The 22,149-nt window shown below is 34.0% G+C and overlaps 1 protein-coding gene across 2 annotated transcripts in view; it reads left to right on the top strand.

Moving 5' to 3' along the window:
• LOC149807209 (very long chain fatty acid elongase AAEL008004-like) overlaps positions 1 to 17,481 on the top strand; it is a 59,178-nt gene extending 41,697 nt beyond the window's left edge. For both annotated transcript variants that reach the window (XM_089963571.1, XM_089963580.1), the window contains exons 6-8: positions 1,515 to 1,620; positions 8,705 to 8,841; positions 10,288 to 17,481. In XM_089963571.1, the coding sequence (XP_089819697.1) occupies positions 1,515 to 1,620; positions 8,705 to 8,841; positions 10,288 to 10,512 (468 nt within the window). In that variant the 3' untranslated portion in view covers positions 10,513 to 17,481. The remainder of the gene's footprint in view (positions 1 to 1,514; positions 1,621 to 8,704; positions 8,842 to 10,287) is intronic.
• Positions 17,482 to 22,149: the final 4,668 nt, after the last annotated feature.

Below are 22,149 nucleotides of genomic sequence, written 5' to 3'. Positions count from 1 at the left end.
TAGTATGTTTGACTTTAACTTCCCTGGCCAGATTCCTCATAATCATATATGCCAAAGGCTTTTAATTGGTTTTGTATTATCTGCCTGAAATAATTGGCTAAATTATATTTTTATCACTTGATGCACCAAAGATAAATAAACAGTGGCAGTTGTTTAAACAGCAAAGGTGACGGATAAACAAAGTATGTTAATCAGACTTTGTTAATAATCAGTAAATAACAATGGTCCAGGTGACAGAAATGATAATCACACATCATTCATAATTGGTACTTTAGAATCACAGGTTGCTGGTTCAGAGCAGTTAAAGCATGAAAAGAAATGTTTTTGTTTGCACTTTCTTGAATAAATAATTTTGAAATATCGTTTAGCTATTATTCTATACCTGAATTATTAACTACAGCGTGAAGTAAATCCCTCATGTTCATTTTGAATTCTGACTGTTGAAAAAACAGCTGAAAACAAAAAAAATATGTGGAATACAAGTCAGTGTACTAGCATGTACAAATCCAAAGATACATTGTGAGCCTTGGCAACAAAAATGAACATGAAATAAATGTATTGACCATAATCAATAAAATTTCTTACGCATGACATCAGACTGTAAACTGTTAAGCTGGGGTTCAATGGGCAGGCATATATCACTGATACTGATAGTAATGAGTTTTCCCTTTCTGTAGTTTGTGATGCTTACTTGGGTCTGATAAAGAGGATGTTGATTTCTTGGATTATGTTAATTCTGATAGTACCACTTGTGATACCAATAGTTCAGATGTAAGTCTGTTGTATTGTGAGGATATTGTTTGTGAAATGTCTATTGTATCATGAGGATATTGTTGTGAAATTATTGATCACCAGGAAGCAACCAAAAAAAGATTTCAGATAAAATTTATTTTTATGATTCACCAGCTGGTACACGTACATATATGTTTACACTTTCTTCTGATAGTAAAACTTCATAGTTTGAGAAAATTTTTCACGATAACATGTATTATGTATTTATACAAACCTATGTAGTTTGAAAATGTTTTTAGCATTACATATTAGTTCTGACTTACCAGTATAAACTGTTCACTACATATATGTCCAGCATCATTGACAAGGACAAGTACATAAACTGTTTGAAAAATAAATGATGAATTTGGATACAACATTTCTCAGTTATAATGTTCTAAACATCCCAGTCCCCTGTGAAGTGTTATAAACACATTACTGTATATAGATGCCTTGAAACAGTTTGTTTTAGGGACATATGCAGTTGAGAGCACTGGATGAAATTTCAACAGAAAAGCATCCTATTGACCCCAATTTCTTAACCAACTGCTCTTGTATTTATCTTTTGGGCAGATGTTAGATAGGATGGCAGTCTTAGAACCACCTGTGCCTCTTATTTTAAGAAGTACTCTTGCAAAGTGAATAATATGAAAAACACTAGTTATTTTGTTGCTTGAGATTTGTTTTGAGCAGTAAGCTACTCTTTCCTTAACCTCATACAATTATTTTTCTTTTTATTACAGTTTTTCTTCATCGTTAGAAAAAAATTTAATCAAGTATCATTCCTCCATGTATTTCATCATGGCATAATGCCAATTTCCTGGTGGTTTGGAGTAAAATTTGTGCCAGGTAAGAAATCCATTCTAGAATATCTGTGAATGTAATGTACTTTTTGATTGATTATATGCCATAGTTTGAAACAGTAAAATCCACAATATATATTTATGAACAATATATATTTATGATGTTGTGATGCCATGACTTGCCGAGTGATGTGGCATGGAGAATTGCTGTTGTCTCATAATTGCTTCCTGCCTTTTTCATGAAAAATAGGGTACATATACCAATTTTCAATGTCATGATCACAGCTCAATACTTTTAATTTTATGTCGTTTCCTTTCATTTCTTTTACTTCAAAAATGTGCTTGAGATTAACAAAATGTGTTATACCCTTTTTTCTACATTTTCATTCAGCAAATAAGTAATTACTTTTTGCTGTTCAAAAGCTTATAAATAGTTCATTATTTGAAAATAGTGTCTATTCTTTTTTTTTCTCATGCCTTTTTGTTCATTTTTTGAAAAAAGAATATAAAAGCTGTATCTTTTGTTTTCATCGGCTGATGGTTCATTATGGCAGATTGAAAAGGCTTCATTGTTTAAAGGTCAGAGGTCAAGATCTGGAAATCATGAGAAGCAACATTTGTTCAATTCACAGCAAAGAATTTCAAGTTTCAAAATTCAGGTCCTAATGAAATGTTGACCATTATCAACCCACAGATATGCTGAAGTCAACAAATGACTTAAGATGTGATAAGATTAACTATTTATTATCATATTTTTCACCAAATAAGCATATGTTTTGAAAATTATTTCTTGAAGTATTATGATTTTTTATACTTTCAATTGAGCTAACAGTGTCAAGTCAGCCTTGGTGGAAGTTCGACATAGTGATCACTTTGCCATTCATATACATGTTCTTCTCTCTGTCTGTCTCCAATCTTCATGCATCTCAGTGATAAAGAGAAAATCTGGCCTTTGAACTTGTTATCACTGCAATAATCCTCATTAAATTTTTCAAGCTATTGTTTCAGTTTTAAGGTTAATCAGATAATCTAAATTTAGGCCAGAATTTGATTATCATAGGCTTGTACCATTTTAGTCTATACAGGTATACCAATAAAAACTGAGATAGATTTCATTCTCATATTTTGCACTGGCACTTGTAACTGGTGAATTAATCACATTAATGTTGAAGATCACTTGTACATGTATTAGCATATGAATTGCAGAATAAACTAAGATAAGAGTACTCCATTTTTTAAAATAGCATTTTACTCTTTTTTTTTAATTGACGTTCTGCCATTGTTGTGAAGACAATAATATTATAAGTGATCAGTTCTAATAATGACTTGTGTGATATATATATGGCCTATGAATAAAATCAAAAGATGTAATCCAGAAACAATAAATTTATTTAGAGACAAAAGTCAAAGACTTAATTCAAGAACCACATATAGGGATTAACTTGATAAACAAATGGTGTAACAGGCTGCACCAAGGTAAACAGACGATGGCTTGGTGTGTGGATTGTAATCACTATATAACAAAATCTGAAACAAGTAACACAATTCTTTAACAATAATAATCAGATATGGAAAAAAATAATCACTAGTATTAAAGACAAAGATCTCATTTAACCCAGGCATTACAGATTAACTCCATAGACAAACAAAAAGTACTTGACTGCTACATTGAAGCTCTTTAAAAAGATTTCTTAGTTAGACATTAAAAGTTTGTCACAAAAAATAAAGAATACAAACCTGAGCACTGACTATGTATGTTGGTTTGATTATTTCCTTTGAAGAAAGAATGGTTAATCATAATGAGTATTCACATGACTTCAGCACTAAAGTGTCAGTTTTGATGTACTTTAGTCTGGTATACAGTTTATAACAAATGACACTACATGTATAACCTGAAAAATTGGGGAAACTGGTAGCCAGCCAAGCATACCTTTTTATTTCATAGAACAGTCTTTATGTTTTAAGCAGTCATGGTCATTGGTGTTTGTCTCAGCTTTTGCAGTATGGTCATTTATAGCAGTGTTTTTTATTTATTTATAGAATAGTCTGTACTTTGTATGCATACCATCCTTAGTGGTCATGGTTACAAAGGATTGAATCAGGTCAGTGGAATTTGTCTGTTTTTGAGATGCAGTTGTTTGTAGCAGTGTCAAAATGCATATTTTGACCAAAAAGTAATGGTTGCTAGTCGCATTTTGTAGGTGGTCACTCACAATAGTGTGTTTATACATGTACAATAAAATCAATCCAAGCATTACATTTGTGGTCCAAAATGAGGTCACTCATTGAAATAAACTTCAAATGACTTCTCAGAAACTGCTTGACAGAACTTGACCAATTTAGGCAGAAATAATACTGTCACTGGATCTTTCAAATTTATACAACTGATAATCAAAAACAGACACCATTGCTAAAATTAGTAAAACATTTGAGTTCTTAACAAAAACTAATTTGCAGATTTTGACGAAATTTGACAAAGCATCTTGGCATAGAGGGTTTCAAGTTTTATACAAATGATGTAAATCCACCATCAGGTTTGGACATTATTGCAAATGGCTTCTGAAAGACTTCAACATAATTTGACCAAACTTCGCAAAAAGCATTCTAGTCTTAAGGGCCTTCGATCTCATACAGAGGATGTCAATCCCCCATCAGATATGGCTGTCATTGTTAAAGATCAGAAACTGTTTAGCATAAATAGTCTAAATTTGACAGCATTCTGATCTTGAGAGCTTTCATATTTTGTACAAATGATGCTGTTCACCTTTCAAATATGGTTGAAAATACTAAAAATGGAAAAACATTTAAAGGACTTCTTTATCACCACCATTGTTTTCCCTCAGATTTAAAACTTCTATGAGGACCAAGTGAGCAAATGTCATATAGAGCAGTGAAAGTGCTATGGATGGATTCTCCATTGCAGTCAAGTTTATAATGGTATTTTAAGCAGTTCAGAGTCGGTGTATAATTTTCAGTCACAAACAAAGTTCGATAGTAAAACCTGTTTACCATATATTGATGTGTATAATGCACACTATGTTGCTTTAAAAAAATCTAGAATGATGTTCTGCTGTGTAACATGCATGTGATATAATACATTTCAAAATCTTTATGCTTTACTCCATTTTCATTGTCTCCATTTTAGAAGGTGCACTGATCATTTAATACAAGATGACTGATTTATTTACATTAAAATGGTGCTTGACTGTTTCTTTTCATTTCTTTTAGTACATACTAATTGTTTATGGCACCCTATCATAACTAGTAAATCCAGTAAAAAAAAATTGTATATATCATAAAAGAAGGGCAAAAAGCAGCAATATAGAAAGTATATCTTTCTGATTTTGTTGATACGTTAAAAGAGCCATTTTTAAGGCTTGCTATTACTATGGAGTTCAGTCACTTTTGTCAAATCTCACAAATTTCTCTGGATCATCTGTCATCATTCCAGGTGTTTCTTTTATATTTATTTAGACTTGTTTGACACTCATGAAGTTTATCTCAATGCCCGTGCTAGAATTTACGCAGACAGTGAATGATAACTATGTTGTGGCACATCATAGCTATAACTGGCGCTAACTGCCATTAAAAACACTTGTGTTCGGTCAATTAATCATTGATCACTATGTAGTAAATAAAATACAGTGATTTTAAGATGAGAAGTAAATAAAGGAACCAAGTTAAGTTTTCAAAGAAAAGCAAATACATTGCAAACTTACCTGGACAAAGCATTGTAATTACATTTAGCATATGAAAGCTTTAGACGGCTTTAACTTACTTGAAAACACCACACTGCGTCAATGAAGGATTAATCACTGTACAATCACAAAGAAATCACAAATACTGTTATGTAAGATTTGAAATAAGTTATTTTCCAACGAAAATTAAATATTTGGCCAGTTTCTTGTATTAACTTGTTTTGTTTCACAATATGTATCAATATAGAAAAATCTGTAGACATGACAAAGATGTCCCCTTGATGAGATGAGAACATTGATACTGATTGAAGTCTGAAAATTATATTTGAGTTAAAAGAAATCAATAAAGGAAGACAAAATTTATTTCAGTAATGGCTATGGAATATTGAACGTTTATAGAAACAGTAATTGTATATGCTCGCTGTAATGTAGTATTTTGCACAGCTTTGATATAATCATGGCAGAGTAGATGAACACGTTACCAGTCGTATGAATTTCTGGTCTAGCTGGACAACTCAAACTATGCAATGATGTGAAATGAAATTGGTTTATTCAACTATAGAGGTTTGTAAGCACTATGTTATTTCTAATTTAGGTTGGTAAACTGTACAGTAACAGTGTGATGGATTTAATATTTTACAAGGAGTGAATGTGACATGTAGATAGCTGTAGAACCATGGAACTAGTGTCAGATCTACATGGAAATTTTTTTTTATTCTTTGTGTTCTTTTGAAATCATGCACCATCTTCTGAACACAAAACAAATGGGTACAAAAGGTGTGTAGTACATGTACCAAAATACAACACATATTATATTGCCTCAGATTTTGTCCCCTCAAAAAATGTATGCCTGACAGTGAGCAGTTCTCCTGGTCCTAAAGTGTGTACATTGCAGTTAAATTAATTTTCCTGTGCAGTATTCACATATTCTGCAGTTGTTTTGAAGTGTAATTGTATGTGCAATTTTCTCATCCCATCAACATGAGATTTTGAGAATTGGTAATGAATTTGAATTTCAAAAGTTTGTACATCCAGCACAGCATTTCTGTGAGCCAAAAAGGAGAAAATATTGGGAACACTCACTCCCCTTCTTGAAATGGAGAAGTGGAAGGGTGTTGGCAATAGTGTTCCCTCATTAACTAACAGAAATTAGTGCCTTTGACATCCAGTCATAAATGGATTTGACTCACATGTTCATGCACACACATATTACATGTCAGCAAACTATTTGGTTGGCTAACCATGTTAACAAGTAAGCCACTTATGAATGAAACTCCTGAACAATTTGATTGCATATATTCATAATCATTTGACTATGGTTTCATGACCTGATGAAACTTGGCTGTGGCTTAAATCTAATACTATGCATCTATCATGGGGAATTTTGAATTCTTCACAGATGAATATGATTGGGTCACAGTCTTGTTTAATATTTGGTTATAAAAATGCTTAAATTTTGAGAGAGCTGACTATTAAAGCATCTAATGCATCAAGATCAGGGACACAATAAACGCCATACAAAATTTCATAGACAGATGGTAATGGATGATTGCATCCACATAGTTACAAAGGATTCTGTTTTAAGGTACAGTAACTTGTATCTCTGAAATACAGGCTTTCTGGATTTGAACTAGATGAGATTATTGGACAACAGTTGCTTATTCTTTAGATTACATTTGTTATTTTTATAAACCATACATCTAGTAATTTGCAATGGAAAATGCATCATGCTCACTTAATTACACTTGTATATCACTCTCTCTCCCATTATTCACCCCAGGGCTGAGCAAATTTTTTTTTTAACCACTAGTCCAGGACAAGTGGTTTCAGAAAATACACTGGTCCCACCTTTCTCTTCACTAGTCCCACCTTACTTTTCACTGGTCCCAAAATGGTAATCACTTGCCGAGATTTGATGAGACATATGTACTTAATCCATAGAAGAAAGAAAAACGAAATAATATACAACATAATTATTTCTTAAAAGAATTTAATTTTTAAAAACATTGGTTGTTATACATTTGGCTTCTTCAGGTTCATGTATATATGTTTTACCTCATGGATTTGAAAATATGTCCATGTATATGTCTGCCACTTTCTGAGTCATATATTCAAGACAGGGATAACAAGCACACTCAGTATCCATCTTAAGTTTTATCCCTCCATTTTCAAACAAATTTACCTTCTCCGAATCACTGTTATTACCTTCCTTGCAAAAATAATTTAGCAAACTCATTTTATCTGCAGATTAACTATCAGCTTGCTTGACAACTACTTCTAAAGTGATCATAAGATCAATTTTCTCTTTTAAATACGAACTGAAGCAGCTCATTAATTAGCGTAATTGTTTCGCTTCAAACACAATATCGCACTTGGAAGTTAATCATCTGTATAGTTAATCATAAATTAAAGAATCATTGCTGTCATTTAATCAGTTCATAAAGGAAACCAACACTGATGTCGCTAACTTACCTTTCATTAATTTAAGTACACTGACTCGCTGGATTAAAATCATAGTGAGCCGCTGGTTATGATCTAGATTGAGTAAACTCATTGCAACAAAACTGCTTACAACACTGCTAATTGATCATACTGGCTTTCTTTTGTTTGACGTCTTTTGATTTGCTGATAATTTGGTCACTTAGACCAATATGCAGTCAAGCGGTAACAGGGTGTAAATGTATACACGAAGAGGAGTAAAATCATTTATTCAGTACGCCCAGAGGGCATGATTGGCCAAATAAAGGTAGGTATAGTGATTAAAGCATGAAAATAAAGACTAGCCCGACTTTTATAAAAAGCGCCTGTCCCGGACTAGCGACTTGGAAAATTTTACTTGGCCGACTTCAAAAATGACTAGTCCGGGACATTGGGCTATGGAATTTGCTCAGCCTCGCACCCACACATTATTATTGACGGTTACATTCCAAAAACCTGAGGGGCCCCGAGTGGTCTAAAGCACTCACCATTACGGATCATTGCCATCTCACCTCGGTCTGCATGGGTTTGAGTCTTGGTTTCAGCCAATGAGGGTAGGTAAGAAAGCTTGCCAGTAGCTTCTCGTGGGTCAGTGGTTCTTTCCAGGGTTTTCATGGGTTCTTCCACCATTAATACTGGCCGCCATGTATAGCCTATCTTGTGCTGAAAAATGGTGTTATACCTTTCAGAAACAACCAATACAGTGCCATGTCTGTGAAAACTTCAAAACTAAGTTGGAAAAATGTATAAACTAAAGTCTGATTTCTCCTAAACAGGTCGGCAAGTTGTGCCCAAAGTTTACAGATATAAATAATATTTGATGGTGTGCATTGCCTTGGTTTTCCTATTACAGTGTTTTGATTTTAATTCCTTTTCTTCCCAACCTCATCATGTTTGAAATATAGCTTGGGGTTAGGCAGCTTCTTAAATACATCTTTATTTTATACTTTTCAGGTGGTTTCGGTACCTTCCATTCCTTGCTGAATTCCTTCATTCATTTAGTAATGTATGCTTACTATGGATTGTCTGCCCTTGGACCAGCATATCAGAAATATCTATGGTGGAAGAAGTACATGACATCCATGCAAATCGTAAATATTTTTTCTCTGCATTTAGTAAATAGATAAAAAATGAAGGAGAGCTGTACTTCAGTCAGGATAATGTGACTAGGTTGGACATGTTGCCTCATAACTGAAGCATGATGCCCTGGTGCTAAACACCACTATAAACTGCCACACTGCAGACATTGTAGCAGATTGACTCAGATTGTTAAAAGGACATTAAAAATCCAAAAACTCACATACACAACGTATTTTACATCAAAATATGGCTAAGGGTTATCGGGATATGTTAGATTGAGTAATGTCACTAGTAAGCTTGACAGTGTTTAGATCGGTTTGGAAGTGCTTGTGTACCAATAGTTAAGTAATTGATCATTGTCATGGAGAAATTCTAGGTAAGTATATATAGTATTATTGTTTTATTGCTTGCATTGTTATAGTCAATTGAAAATTGACCTGATTTATGTTATCGTATAATTTTAGTCTTATCTATCAGATGCAGCAAAGGGAGTGGAGAAAAGAAGTTTAAATGGATGCATGCAAATCTTACCTACATGACATCAGATTAATTAAACACTGAGAATGTATAAGTACATGTAACATAATTCAGTTATCTAAAATTAAGCATTGGTTTATCATAACTCATTCATAAATGTGATCAACAATAGCAAAGGAACAACGCGAAAGGCTTATTTCAAGGAAAGGTTTTGTTATGGAGAAGCAAGTTCCAAAGTTTATAGTGAACTTAAAATTCCCAAAGTGGCACTCTTGGTTTGCTGAAGGTATGTGCAGAAATTTTGCTAGAACTTGCAAATAAATCACAGGATCAGTACTGTACTACTATAGCAATTTTAAAAATCGAATTTTGACATTGTTTTTTCTGTACAAACACCTTTTTAAAAAAATACAGCAACATTTAAATCTGAATCTACACTAATTGAATAGGCTCAGGGTCAGTTCAGTCCAGGATAATTTGACCTATATGCTATTTTCACTCAAGATGATTCAGCTGGGACATTTGGGCCCACACATATTTTATCAAGGATGTAGTGTATTATTTGAATAACAATGTTTCCGTTAGAGTTCAATATGTTGCTTTTATAATGAATTGAATAATGATGATAATGTTAATGGGTACATGAATTACTCTCAGTAATTGTCAAGAGTATGATTGGCAGAAATGATTTTCATTGGTTACAAGGGAGATAACTTTCCTAACTTTTTTATTTTTCCTCTCTTTGTGAATCAAAATTAAACTGAATTTTCCCAACAACTGGACTACATGTTTGTCTAGCATTAAAGTTAATTTTGGCTTGCTTTCTGTTTAACAGTATCATCACTTTTCAGTCCCTTGTCTTTGAATGAGTCCTGTTATGGGTGTAGATAGTCAGATGTTTTACTGTGAAAAGCTTTACTTTGGTTTGAAAGGAAATACATGTACTGATGTTATTTTATATCTTTTATATCCTTTTTCAGACACAGTTTATCCTGGTTGTAATCCATTCTGCACAGCTGTTATTCATCGACTGCCATTATCCCATAATATTTGTCTACTGGATTGGTTTATATGCTTTTATATTTTTGATCCTGTTTGCTGACTTCTACAGAAAATCCTACAAGAAGCAGGCAGATCCCATCAGGCGTGAAAATGGAGCTGCCAAGATGGACCATTCAAATGGATTTAAAGCTAAAATTAATTGATAATGGCTAAAATTAACTTATTTAATTTCCCAATGACATATAACAGTGCTTTAATTACATGCTTCAATTGATTCTGGTATAACATACCAGTAGTAAGTTTTAATGTAAATTTTACAATTTGGTTTTAGTAATCTCAGAAACAAATGGTACAAATCATCATAAATGTAACAGTAATGCAAGTTAATATGAATTAAGAACTAGCATGATTTTATTTAGGATATAAAGTCCTGATAACAGACAGCAATTAGTTATTATAACGAAATCACACCTTCATTTGCATTGGAAAAATGTTGTATTTGATGTAGAGACCACTTAATCAAAGTCACTAAAATGTGCTGTTGATTTGTTGTTGTTATTGTTGTTGTATGGTTTAACACCATTTTTCAGCACACAATAGGCTATACATGGCGGCCAGTATTAATGGTGGAGGAAGAACCCGGGAAAAAACCCGGAAAGAACCACCGACCCACGAGAGCTGTTGATTTGTGCAGTGGACCCTAAATATAAGGCCCTTGTGATAATAGACCATTCATTAATCATAGTCCACCATATCCTATACCATGTATGTTACATTCTAGTAGGATACATTTTTATAGTACATCTTTTCATAACCAAATGGTGAGCCTTAGAGATGAGAGGAGCAGATTTTACCCAGGTTAAGTCTGAACTTAGCTGCATTTTGGGATAGTCACTCCCTATTTGATTTGCTGGTTAATTTTGGTAGCAACCAGACATATGATTACCTTAAGTCAGCAGTAGACCTAGGTTAATTAGTGAACTTTGCCATACACCGATGCAAGATCGGATCACACTATTGTTTTTTATTTTCACAATTTTGTCTAATATGGGTCCAACTACTTTGACCAATCACAGCTTGTGTGTAACATATGCCACCTAACCCCCAGCCAGACATTGTTAATACTTGACTTTTATTGATTGAAAAGAAATAAGGTGTAAAATAATATATTTGTAATGTTCACAAGTGTTCTTATTTATATCAAGAGATAGAATTAAAAATGCAGCATTTCTAAATAGCTCTTATATGTTTATTAACTGGCAGAATTAGTATCACAGCATTTCTGCACAGTTCTTGCAAGTATAACAACAGGTAGAGTTACAAATAAAGCATTCTGCACAGTTCTTACATTTATATCAGCAGGTGGAGTTAGAATCTTAGCATCCCTACTCAGCACTTACATTTATTTCAACAAGTAGAGTTGAAATTGTTACATTTCTACTTATTTCTTACATTTATATCAACTTCTAGAGTTAGTTCATTTCTATACAAGATTTGATCAGATTAAGTATGCAAGATTTAGAATTAATAAAAGTCCCATGAGACAAGCTGATAATCATGTCACTAATTATGTGTATCTGAATAGTTTCTCTATAAGAATGTTTTCCTCTTTGTTTCTTCCATCAATTTATTTCTCAGTTTTTTTATTATTTAGAGAACTATAAAGGAAACAATTCTGCCATATTTTATGTAAACTATACGAGAAAAATTGTTTCTTAATCTGATTTATTGAAAATGTAGTGCATTTGGTTAAATTTTATTCATAGTTAAATTTAATACTTTTTATGTAGTCTTGTACATATTCAACTATGATAACTCCCTTGTCAGTATGCTGCATTTGCATATAAATTCTCAATTGAAAATATTTGTCAACATCTAAGTATTTGCCAAAAGGACTTAGTGTGCCATAGACGTGAAACTTTAATTAAATTCAGTGAATAAAGATTATCCAGCTTCAGTCAGCAGTGGTGGTACGGGGGTGGGATCAGAAATATTACCTCAGATAACAGATTAACACTTTGTTACAACTCTGGCCATTTTAAGTGTTTTAATAAAACTTAATCACAAAATATTTTTTCTCCCCTGGGCAAATTTTTGAGTTTAGATGTTGGCCCATTTCAGTCGCAACAGATGTTATCAAGAATATTGAAGTTTTTGAAGGTCATAAACAATGGTTTTATTGATATAGATGAGACACCCAGCTCCAGAACTTGTTTATTATTGTTTTTCTTTTTTTTAAACTATTTTCAATTGAATATTGGGCATTATATATTTACTTTGCTGGCAGTCTTTCATAAAGCCGTCTGACATAATGATAGTAGACCGTTAATGCTATTGTTTTGGTCTCATAATCGATACTTACTGAGACATGTAAAGATTAGCGGTTTGTCCATTTAAGATTGGTGGTTTTCCCAAGATTCTCTTGTTTCCATCACCACTAAGATCACATTGTAGCTTTATCCATCAAGAGTACTGAATTTAAGTTGTTAGAATTTGCTGGTAGATTTAAATATATTTACATTTAATTTTATACATGACCATTTTAGCAGGTCAGTCTTGTGGGTCAGTGATGTTTGGTTTTCTGATTGAATTGTATGCCCATGTGCCGAATAACCTGTAACCAATAAAAATGTACACACACACTAATTTGAAGCAAACAGGTTGACTATACACATAAATGAAACTGGTGGGATGAATGAGAGCAGGAAAGAAAGTTCATTGACTCTGTGTCAGAACTTCAAATTACCATATATACCTGCTTATAAATAGAGTCAAACTGCAAACAACACAGACCCTGATTTGCCATCACATTATATTCCACCAGGGTTCATGTTGTTTGTTTTTTCTGATAACTCCTAACAAACTACCTAGACCCAGATCAGCTGCTCCATTATGTGGGGCAGATATGGATCTTTGCAGTTGGACTCAATTTATAAACAAGCATATCCACTAGTAGTCACCAAGTTTTGACTTAAAAGCAAATGCAGTTTCAAATCAGTTCCACAGAATTTCCCTTTTTATTAGTCCTTTAGTTTTGCAACATGCTTGCAAAAAGGTATGAAATGCACATTGTGATTGTCATGATCCCTCTGTTTTGTTGATTTGCACAAAATTGAAGATGAGCATTTACATTCACTAATATTTGTCAAGAGCAAAGGATGTCAGATGAGAGTGTATATTGAAGCAAGAAATCTATAGCTAGCATCAGAAGATTATGGTACAATATATAGAACCTCAGAAATTGAAATTTACATAGGTTCATTTCTTGTTGGTCTTTTTGAGATTTTATACCCCATTTAATTGCAGACGGGGTATCATGATTTTGTCATGTCTTTGTGTCTGTCTGCCCATTGATGTGTCTGTGTGTCTGTCTGCCCATCGATGTATCAGTTCATCTCAAGAAGCCTGTTAGTAAGATTGTTCAAAAACCACTTTTTTAGACATGTTTGTATTCATATTTACTAGACTTGTTTAAATGTGTCAAAATATTACTGGAACTGTTAAAAAAATTTAAAGCACTTTAACATTTTGGACTTTTGTCATATTTTTTCACTATTAAGCAAAAATTAGACCTAAAATTTGGTAGATTATCTTGTGTAATTAAATGATGCAACACAATTTTTAGGCCATTACAGCCGTTTTAGGCCAATACAGCTGTTTTAGGCCATTACAGCCATTTTTCAGGTTTCTTATTTCGTTACATTTTAGGATCTAAATTTTTATGTCAAAATTTGATAAGCACAGTTTAAGGCAAAATCCACAAATTAAATTTGGTAGTCATATTTGTATTCAAATATAGATGACCTGATTAGATATTCAGACAGTTAAATATGTTTTTCAGCATCGACAAATGTTTTGCACAACACAGTTCAGCTACTTTTTCTAGTGGCATTTTATTAAATATTTTTACTTGTGTGCAATTACAATGTAATCTAGATACTCTTGTTAACTAAAATTAATTACAGTTTATAGTTTCTACTGTGATATTTGAAGTTATATGTCCAAAATACATTATGTAATGACCAACTACGGCACATACACATCAGATGTTTAAGATTTGAGTCTCTTCTCTTTAAGTTCAAGAAATAAAGAGAAGATTTTCAGTTATTTCACTTGGGTTTGGGTAATTGAATAAAATCATAAAGGCATATAAAGGACATATAGCGTAAGACATCTCAATCTCTGAAAATTAAAAAAAAATTTATTACATGTGTATAGGCATGATAGGGTTGCATAGTAAGTAGCTAAAAATTTAATGTAGAAATTATTATAAGTTCAACAGATTTTTAATGAAGGATATAGGCAACAGACAATGTTTCCAGTTCAGATTGTTTGATTTGGTTTATTTGGCATTTTATGACACAACACTTTGAAGGTTGCATCATGCTGAGGCAAGTAAAGCACCTTGCCCAGATACACACCATAGTATTTAATATAGTCTGATCTGGTGTTGGGAATCAAACCTGATCCCATCTAGTCACAAATCCAGTACCTTAACCACTTAGCCAACAACACTTCTTGCTTCCAATCAAAAGTGTTGAAATGAAACAAAGACTGAAATTAAACAACATTGATTACTGTATTGTGGTGTAACTGTTAAAAATAGCTGTTGTCCAAAGATGTACCATAAATACACGAGTTGGGTTCAGATGCACAGACCCAGATCAGGTGTTGCATAATGCTCCAGTAGATCTGGGTCTGTGCAGTTTGTTAGGAGTAATTAGTAGAACAATGCTGTTCAAGTTGATCTCAACTTACAAGTGAATATATACGGTACTTTATTATTGTCTTTTTAAATTTTTTACTTAGGAATGCTATTTACATAAATTCAATAAGATGATGCATCTTTGTTTTGTGTAATTGTTTCAGACTTTGTTACCTGTTTAGGCTGACAAATTTATGTCACTTTATGTTATGTCAGTTGTTGTAGCTCAGCTTGCTACAAGGCCAAGTGAGTGTATGGCATGGTCCTTCATCCATTACTTATCTTGTACCAACTGACCTGTGTCACATGTTCAGAATTACTGTCGACATCAACTTCTTAAAACATGCTTGACTTATTTGAACAAGATAGGAAGCATCATGGTCTCGAGGCCTTTTAGACTTGTTTAGTGAATGCTGATTGATGTGTTTCTAAAAATAGGAAATTCCTTTAAGGAACTTATTATGAAACACAGCTTAATAGTATTTTACAAAATTTGACAGCAACCAGGCATGAGGTCTTTCAGAATTTTATTCAGCTGATGCCAATCTGCATTTCAGATATAAGCACAATTACCAAAAATAGAAAAACCTTTAAACAAAATTTCTTAAAATAAACTCTTCAGAATGTGACAGAACTTGACAGATAATGTCTTGGTGGAGATGGCTTTCATATCTGTACAATAATTATTTCAATATGCTCTCAAATATGGCAGCCATTACTTAAAATAGAAAAACCTTTAAATGACATCGAAAAGTACCTAAAAGAATTTGACCAGGTTTGTCAGAAAGCATGCTGGCATAAAATATTCTTGTTTGTACATTTGTACAAATGATTCCATTCCACATTCAGATATGGCCACTGTTACAAAAAGGAGCAAAAGAAACTTTAAACAGCTTCTCAGAAACTGTTCAGTAGAATTTAACCAATTTAGATAGAAAACATTCTGGTATTGAGGGCTTTCAAATTCTTAAAATGATGCTGATTTACTTAAAATATGGCCACTGTTACTAAAAATGGAAAATCCTTTAAATATCTTTTAAAAAATAACGGAATTTGACTAAGTTTGGCTGAAAGCATCCTGGTCTGAAGGATTTTTAAGTTTGTACCATTGATGGCAATCTTCCATCATAAATTGCTCGAGTTAATAAAAAAAAACTTTTAGTGACATCTTGTAAAAAGGCACCTTACAGAATTATATCAAATTTGATAGAAAGCATCCTAGCATTAAGGACATGTACTATTATACAAATGATGCCACTAACAACAGACATGGCTGTTGCTAAATAAATTTTAAATTTGTAATAATTTTTCCAAAAAAGGTGCTTCACAGAATTTGACTGAAAACATCATACCTTTAAGACCTTTCACATTTATTCAGATTAGGCCCATCTTCCATAAATACCTTTCAGTAATTATGTGGCAGAAGAAATTTCAACAAAAAGCATGCTACATGTACTAGCCTATATTTATTTAGCCAACTGTTCTTGTTTTGGCAAATGTCAGCTGGGTGAGCAGTCTCATGCCATATGGGCCTTTTGCTTTGGCAAATGTCAGCTGGGTGAGCAGTCTCATGTCATATGGACCTCTTGTTTTATCACATCTTCTTTAACATACTTTTACTGTTAATTTTTAACTTCTGTCATTTCATGTAAGGAGGAACCAGCTATTTTTATCTTTACTGGTCGTCTATCATAGACTAGAAGAGTTGATACGATGGCCTTTCATCCTTACTAAAACAGAAAAACCTAAATGCGTTTTTCATAAAAACTGCTCAACAAAATTTGACCAAATTTCACAGAAAGCATCCTGGCAAAGAGAGAGACAAGAATTAGAGAAACCTTAATGCAATTGTTTTCAGCAGCAAATCAAGAGCATTAGAAGTAATTATGCCAAAAGAATCCTACTGACCCATATTTCTGGGCTAACTGCACTTGCACTTGACTGTCAAGCAGATGTCAGCCAGGTGAGTCTTCACAGACCACTTGGTCCTCTTGTTTTCATGATATTTTTCCTCAGGATAAGAATGTCGTTTATAGGGTAGTATTGTTATTTCATTGTTTAACCATACAAGTACGAGTCATGATGACGTAAAATCATTTGTTGAGTGTAAATTGTGGTCTCATCATTTTAACCCCTTAACTAGTATGTATGTTATTATATCACAATGCATATATTCCTAGGGTAGAAACATGCTAAATCAAAGTTGAGAATTGTTTAGGCTTTTTAGCATGCATGGATTTGGTCCAATTTGTATGTTGCACTGGTCGTAGTATATGTCTGTGTTAAATTGTTTAGTTACAAATATTTGTTTTTGCTTCTTGATCATTGTGCATTAATTTTAGTACCTTCACATTTGTTGTTGCACATAATTTTATATGATTTTAGTATTTTGTAATTTTGTACATCTATTAGTTTCAGATTGTGTAAATTGTCTTATTTTGCATATAATATATGATTTCCTAAATAAGCTCTTTCATGTTGTTTGTTTGTGCAGCTAGTCCAAGATCTTGAGTGTAATGCAGTGGCATGTCATTTTCTGTCTGGCACCTGTTGTCTGTCCATCATTTCTAGTGCATTTATTAACAACTAACCCCTTGACCACAGATTATGTGTATGAACTGTTTGCAGGATTTCCAATGGATAGCTGACCAGTTCACTTGTAACTAGTTGATAATCATTAAACAGATGGAAGGCTTAACAAGAACCTTCTAAACTAAGTTCAAGTTGGGCACCATATGAAATTTACTTACAAATAGTTTCAGTGACCTTGACATTTTCATCTTGTTTCTGTTAAATGTTCACAAGATGCTTTGGAGTTTTGATTCAGTCACTCGGATATTAGCCTAAAAGTAAAAAACTGGATTTACAAAACTAAGAGTTGGTGGAGCTTTTAATTTTTCCAAGGGATAAGTAGTTTCTTATCACTAACCCTACCAAATCACTGAGAAAATTGTAGTAAACCCGACACATTCATCCTAAAATAGTTATTAGGTTTACTTCATCTGGCAGTGTGTCCTCTATGATATTGAATATGGCCACCAGAGTGAATATTTTGAAAATCTTAGTATCCCGACTCTTCTTTGATTAATAACTTGACACATAATCAACTCAAAGTCTCATTGGTGATAATGAACAAAGTTTCCCACTGAGCAACAAACATGTTGGCTATCATTAAAGTAAAGACTATATACTCAAGTTTTCAAAACTGGGAGGAGGATCAAGAAACTTGACATGCTCGGTCAACCTGATGTCTTATTGCTCCTTAGTAGAATTGATGCTCCACTGGCATTTAGTATTTTCATGAATATAGTCATCTTGAATATTTTCTCACAACACACAGTTTATCCTAAAGGAAAACTGTGACATTTTGTTACAATTGACCCAAATGTGAAAGCTATATGTTATCAAACCAACCTAGGTTTTTTGTTGATAAAAGTGTCCATCAGATGCAGTTACATTATGGCTCACATGTATTTATAGTTAAGTTCTGGCATGTTTTAGACTTGAGATTTGTATTATAATTGACACCGTGCCATACTTTTCTTCTTTGAAATAATACTATCTTGTGATGAATGAAATAACAAAAGAAGTGTCCCAGTGGAAAAGAGCAATCTAGCTCCATTAATTAAATGTCTGGTCCCTTGCAGTACATGTGTTGTTAAAACGGAACAATTATATTCAGTCAGCCTCGTGAATGGGTCATTACATGATAAGTAAATTCAGAATTTGCTTGTTTTGTTTTTTTTTTAAAAAGTGGCTGTCAACTGGAATTTAATGTCTAAACCTTAGAAAATTATTTTTCATAAACAGTAGAATAAATTTACATTAAGACAAGATCATTACTGTGTGCCTCTCAAGTTAGTGCATAGGTTTGTTCAGATTTTCTTTAATAGAGTAAAAGTGTAAACATATTGCTAAGTAAGGCAATCAACCTTCTCTAATATACAGAATAGATATAACTCATATACCTCAGTTACTTCATGCTCTCATCATGTTGTGGAAGATATATCACTATAAATTGGAGTTTTTCACTTCTAAGGAAAGTATGCTTCATATGTATTTCAAACTTTTTCTCTTTCTATCACGACAAAGTTCTGCCTTTACAAGTTGCTAACACTTTGTCATCATCATGCATTTACGTATTTCCAATGGGAGCTTAAGTGATTTCACATTCAGTACGGGCTATAATTATTTTATGCTTGCAAGTCTCTAGCACTTGTATAACTCCTATAAATGAGTAATTTTGTGACAAACAGTTACATATCGGTGAGTTTCTATTCCAAAGCATATGTAGTGTCAGGGCACCAACTTCAGTGTTTTTACTTGTATGAGTGGTAATGGTGCCTCAGTTCCCTTTTCTGTGCAGGTTTTTTGTGTGTAATGTAGATGTGTACATTTCTGTATTTCCTCTGGTCAGTACAGGTCAGCACTCTATACATGGTTTATTCAGTCACATCCAGCGCATGCCTGTTTCTAGAGGCGACATTTGAGTCATGTTTATCTGCATAAACATTCCACCATATTTAACAAACACTTATTTGCTCGCATGGGCAGCATATGCGACTTCACAAGTTAGGTTTGGGCTGTATTATTTATATGTGTGCATATCTTTATACTCTTAAGAAACTCCTTATGTGTCCTTGATCTTCCCTACATATAGCATTGTACTGAGCGTTTGCGGTCACCTTTTTGTCTCCAGGTAACCTACATTTGGTATAGCTCTGCACCCACTTGGTATTCAATATCAATTTCCCTATGCAGGTAGTGTTGTCATTGTATTTTACCTGTATGTTTCATTGCTTTATTAGACTGTCTTTTATCAATTTCTTGGTCAACCTTTTCATGCTTTAGCTCTGCACAGACATGGTGTTCTAAAGACCGGTGCAAGGCTACAATTTCATCTGTTTTGATTCATTTTGTCTTACAGATTAGAACTATGGGCAAAGCACAAAGAAGACACAGCTCAGAATGAAGACGTCACCAGTCTGCATGCTGACTTTTTCCTCAGTGTAAATCCTTATGGGGACAAGGGAGATAATTCAACTTACCCTTAGTCATGAAACGCTGTACATCGACATGCTCAGAAACAGCTCCAGCACCCAAATCACCACCACAGGACTCAGCATTTTTGGAACTCCTTCTGCCTTGCCTCCTCAGGTCTGATTTGATTCCTCTTACGGAATAGTAAGTGACAGAACTAACACACAGCCAAGTTCCCTCTCATTCAACAGTCATATGGACAGATTACATGGCTCAAATATACCATAATGTGTGCCAACTGATGATCCTTATGACATCCTCCTCACATGGAAGGCCTATTTTTGTTGCGACTGGCCTAGGTGTCATATATTGGGGATGACGAAGGGCCAATACACCAATATTACGGGCTCAATCAATAACAGCCCGGCTACTAGTTCATCAAACCGGACTTTTGCATACATGTGCAGAGACCAGTCTAACTCTCATACCACTTGGAGACACTCCTTCGTTACTATGCCACAAGTAGTTCCTCATGCCTCAGTAGACGTCGATAAACAATTTCTCTACACTCGGCCTTGCGAAGAGCCTCTTTACTCAACAATTTACAAGTTTAGTGAGCTCCAGACCTCATCACTCTTCACCAGCTAAGTCTCAAGCATTACAGGGGACCTTAGTCTCCTCACACAATCAAGATATGTTGCTTGTTCTCCAGTACTGTTATCTATTCTACACTATCTGATGGCACAGGAAGATTCAGCCTTCTGTCTCTGTTGAGGATGTTTTCTCCCCCCCCCTTTCCCGTTTTGTCCTCTTCTTCTCAGTTGATCTTATGATGGAACAGAAGATTCTTAGTTATTTTTGCCATCAAAGGAATGTTACAGATGGAGTGACCTTCATCATCAGTTTGTCAGCTGGGTTGTCTGCCTATTACCATCCTTGCGGGACGCCAGGAATGACGTCTTCATATTAATAATTCTGGAGGGGAGGGCCATTGTGAAAGCTTTTCACAAGTGGCAGGATTAATTCCTTGGCAAGGGAGTTTTCATTCTGTCCCAAATCTCTACAGTGATGACTTATATCAAATGATGAGGAGGAACCCAATCCTAAAGTGATAATTTATCTCCAATGATGAGGTGGACTCCAGTGTTGGACTTTCTGAAGTGGTGTTGTTCACCATATCCCGGGATGCCTCAATGTTCTGGCTGACTTTTTGTCATGGACCAGTCAACTAGTACAGAATGAATGGTCTCTCCATCCCTTGGTTCTCGCTCAGATCTGTATCTTATGGGACTGACTGGCTGGCCTGTTTGCAACAAGGTGAAATGCCAAACTCACATCATTTGTCTCTCCCATCCTGGACCCAAAAGCTTGGGCAGTCGATTCCCCATCTTTGGATAGGACCAGCAACCTATCCTTTTGAAGCCACGCATCAACAGATGGAGTCCCCTCCAGTCGAGTTACCTAGAAGCTGTCTACATACCTTAGGGGACTGGAGATATCTTTGGGGTAAGGGGATGATTTCAGTCTTAAATTTATGGACTAGATAAGAAAAAGGTTTATAACCAACGATTTTTTAAAATCTATATTCTGTTGCATAGAAGATGGTGTTACAGACTCTACTCAAGAACAAAAATTAATGTAAATAAAGTTTGAGTAGCAAAGTCGTTAGTGATCAGACAATGAAGTTTAAGGTCAACAAAAGCATGAAAATATCAATTTTGCAGTAGACCCATTTTCCCCATGGGATCATCTTTAGCATCATTTAGTCTCAGTTTCAGTCATTTGGTTCTTGTCTTTGAGTTATTCAGCCTTAGTCTTTGGTTGTTTGGTGCATTATTCTGTCATGATCAGCTATGTCCAATTCAAGATGGCTTTCGGTTTTCCCTCCTCAAAACATTTTCCAGCTTTGTAATCAATGTCTGTATGTCAAAGAAGAACAGTCTCAGTTCAAGTATGCTTTTTTAGTCCAAAGAGATCTCTTTTCTGTTTAAGGGTAGCCATTTGGATCTGTCATAATTAATTAGCAATATATAGGTTGTTTGGACAAACATTCAAACATCTTAGATGGAACAATTAGAAATACCGGTAGACAACATTTTTAATAAAGAGATGAGGCAAAAGCCAGCCAAAAAAAAAACAACAAAATGCCAGAAGG

This window comes from Sinohyriopsis cumingii, chromosome 1 (assembly GCF_028554795.1).
Source record: "Sinohyriopsis cumingii isolate HCF-2022 chromosome 1, ASM2855479v2, whole genome shotgun sequence".
NCBI lineage: Eukaryota > Metazoa > Mollusca > Bivalvia > Unionida > Unionidae > Sinohyriopsis > Sinohyriopsis cumingii.
The sequence above is the reverse complement of the archived record's forward strand: the minus strand, read 5'-3'. Positions and strand labels throughout refer to the sequence as shown.